The sequence below is a fragment of the Morus notabilis genome, unplaced genomic scaffold (genome assembly GCF_000414095.1).
Source record: "Morus notabilis unplaced genomic scaffold, ASM41409v2 C11421216, whole genome shotgun sequence".
Lineage (NCBI taxonomy): Eukaryota > Viridiplantae > Streptophyta > Magnoliopsida > Rosales > Moraceae > Morus > Morus notabilis.
Genome location: NW_010387140.1, coordinates 1 through 1,425, shown reverse-complemented (window position 1 = coordinate 1,425; position 1,425 = coordinate 1). Strand labels below are relative to the sequence as shown.

General features: G+C 44.2%; 1 protein-coding gene across 1 annotated transcript; it reads right to left on the bottom strand.

Annotated features, from left to right (window-relative positions):
- Positions 1-258: 258 nt before the first annotated feature.
- On the bottom strand, positions 259-1,419 carry LOC21383793. The gene is made up of 4 exons (XM_010114842.2): positions 1,266-1,419; positions 1,118-1,198; positions 879-1,034; positions 259-794 (listed from the first exon to the last, which is right to left on the bottom strand). Exons 1-4 carry the CDS (start codon positions 1,401-1,403, stop codon positions 684-686), a joined length of 486 nt encoding a protein of 161 aa, XP_010113144.1. The 5' UTR covers positions 1,404-1,419; the 3' UTR covers positions 259-683.
- Between the last annotated feature and the right edge of the window lie 6 nt (positions 1,420-1,425).

The window sequence follows — 1,425 nt, the reverse complement described above, 5'->3', positions numbered from 1 at the left end:
TTAAAATTAAAAACTTTTTACTATATCTAAAATTATTAATCCTGCTGATTCTCTATTGGTTTTAATTCTTCGTTTTAATTAATAAAGTGGTCCATAGTCCTTCTACAGGACACGTGTATAGGTGGTATTCTTTTCTTAGCTTTATGTGTAAAGTTGCAGCATCATTCTTGTACTGTAATGAGAAAATACAATTAATAGAAAACATTTTTCTCTTAAGTTTACACACAACTTTCTATTCTCTTCTTCTTTATTCTTTCTTTTTCTTTTTCTTTTTTATTCTCAACCGTTTTGAGATCGATCTCAGAGAAGTACATACTTTCGACGACAAAGCATCTAGGTGACGGGAGGAAAGAAGTCAAAAAAGGCGCTGTCTCCGTGGGCACGCTCATCCCGTAGATGTTCTCTCGCTCCCCACCCACTTGAACGATGTCTTCAATGCTCTGAGCCGCAGATTCGCCAAAGTCCAAGCTTGACAAGAAAGCTACAAGCTGCTCCGGGAATGAATCCTCTTCAGGCATGGTCTCCGCACTTCCTCCATCAGTCTGTGCGAAGACGAGCTGATCAATGTGCATCTTCTCTCCGGAATAACCAGCTGATGACTACTGCTTCGCCCTTGGAGCCAGCTGAACCATCGAAGCTATCCGAGACATCAATCTTCTCTAAAGCAGCAGGCGTTTGGACTTTTAGCTTCTCCGGAGTGGAGTTAGCCCTTCCTCCATTGAAATCCTGCCTACTGCCTTGTCAACTTGCTCCATGGTGACACCAGCGTGAATCTCCAAACCTGGCGAGGTATTCTAAGAAGAAAGCAATTAGAGAATATCAGCCTCCAACAATGAGGATATTAAATAAAATAAAATAGGGTGAGTACAATGACTTACTTCCTCACGCTCCGAACCTCCGTCGAGTGACGGGCCCGCAATCTTCGTGGAACTTGGGGCTCTTTTCTTCGTGGAGGAAGTGTTCTGGTCTTTCGGAGCATGCTCGCGAACCTCCGGAGCCTCTTCTTCACTCTCGTCCAACACGGTCTCTGCTTCCTGGAAAGAGACGAAGTCTTGTGATACATGATAAAATACTCCAACGATAGATAAACAATCTTCAATAAAGTTTAGGTGTATACCTCTTTGACGTCCTCTTCCTCCGACTGGTTACGAGATCGGCAAAGACGTACATCGGCCTTCACCGATTTCCTTGCCAACATCTGAAACGAAGATGAAATTATGGCACGAAGAAAAGTAGCTAACAGAGGTAATCAATGCGATTAATACCTTGTATCTTCCTCTCCTAAGTAAAGACTCGGCAGGGCTTGATGCTCTGACAATGGGAGAGCTTACCTCGGTAGCAACTCGCGACACATTCCCAACCAACGGAGCCTGGGGACTTAACGACGGCATCACTCCGCTCATGGGAACGACCTACATGAGACAC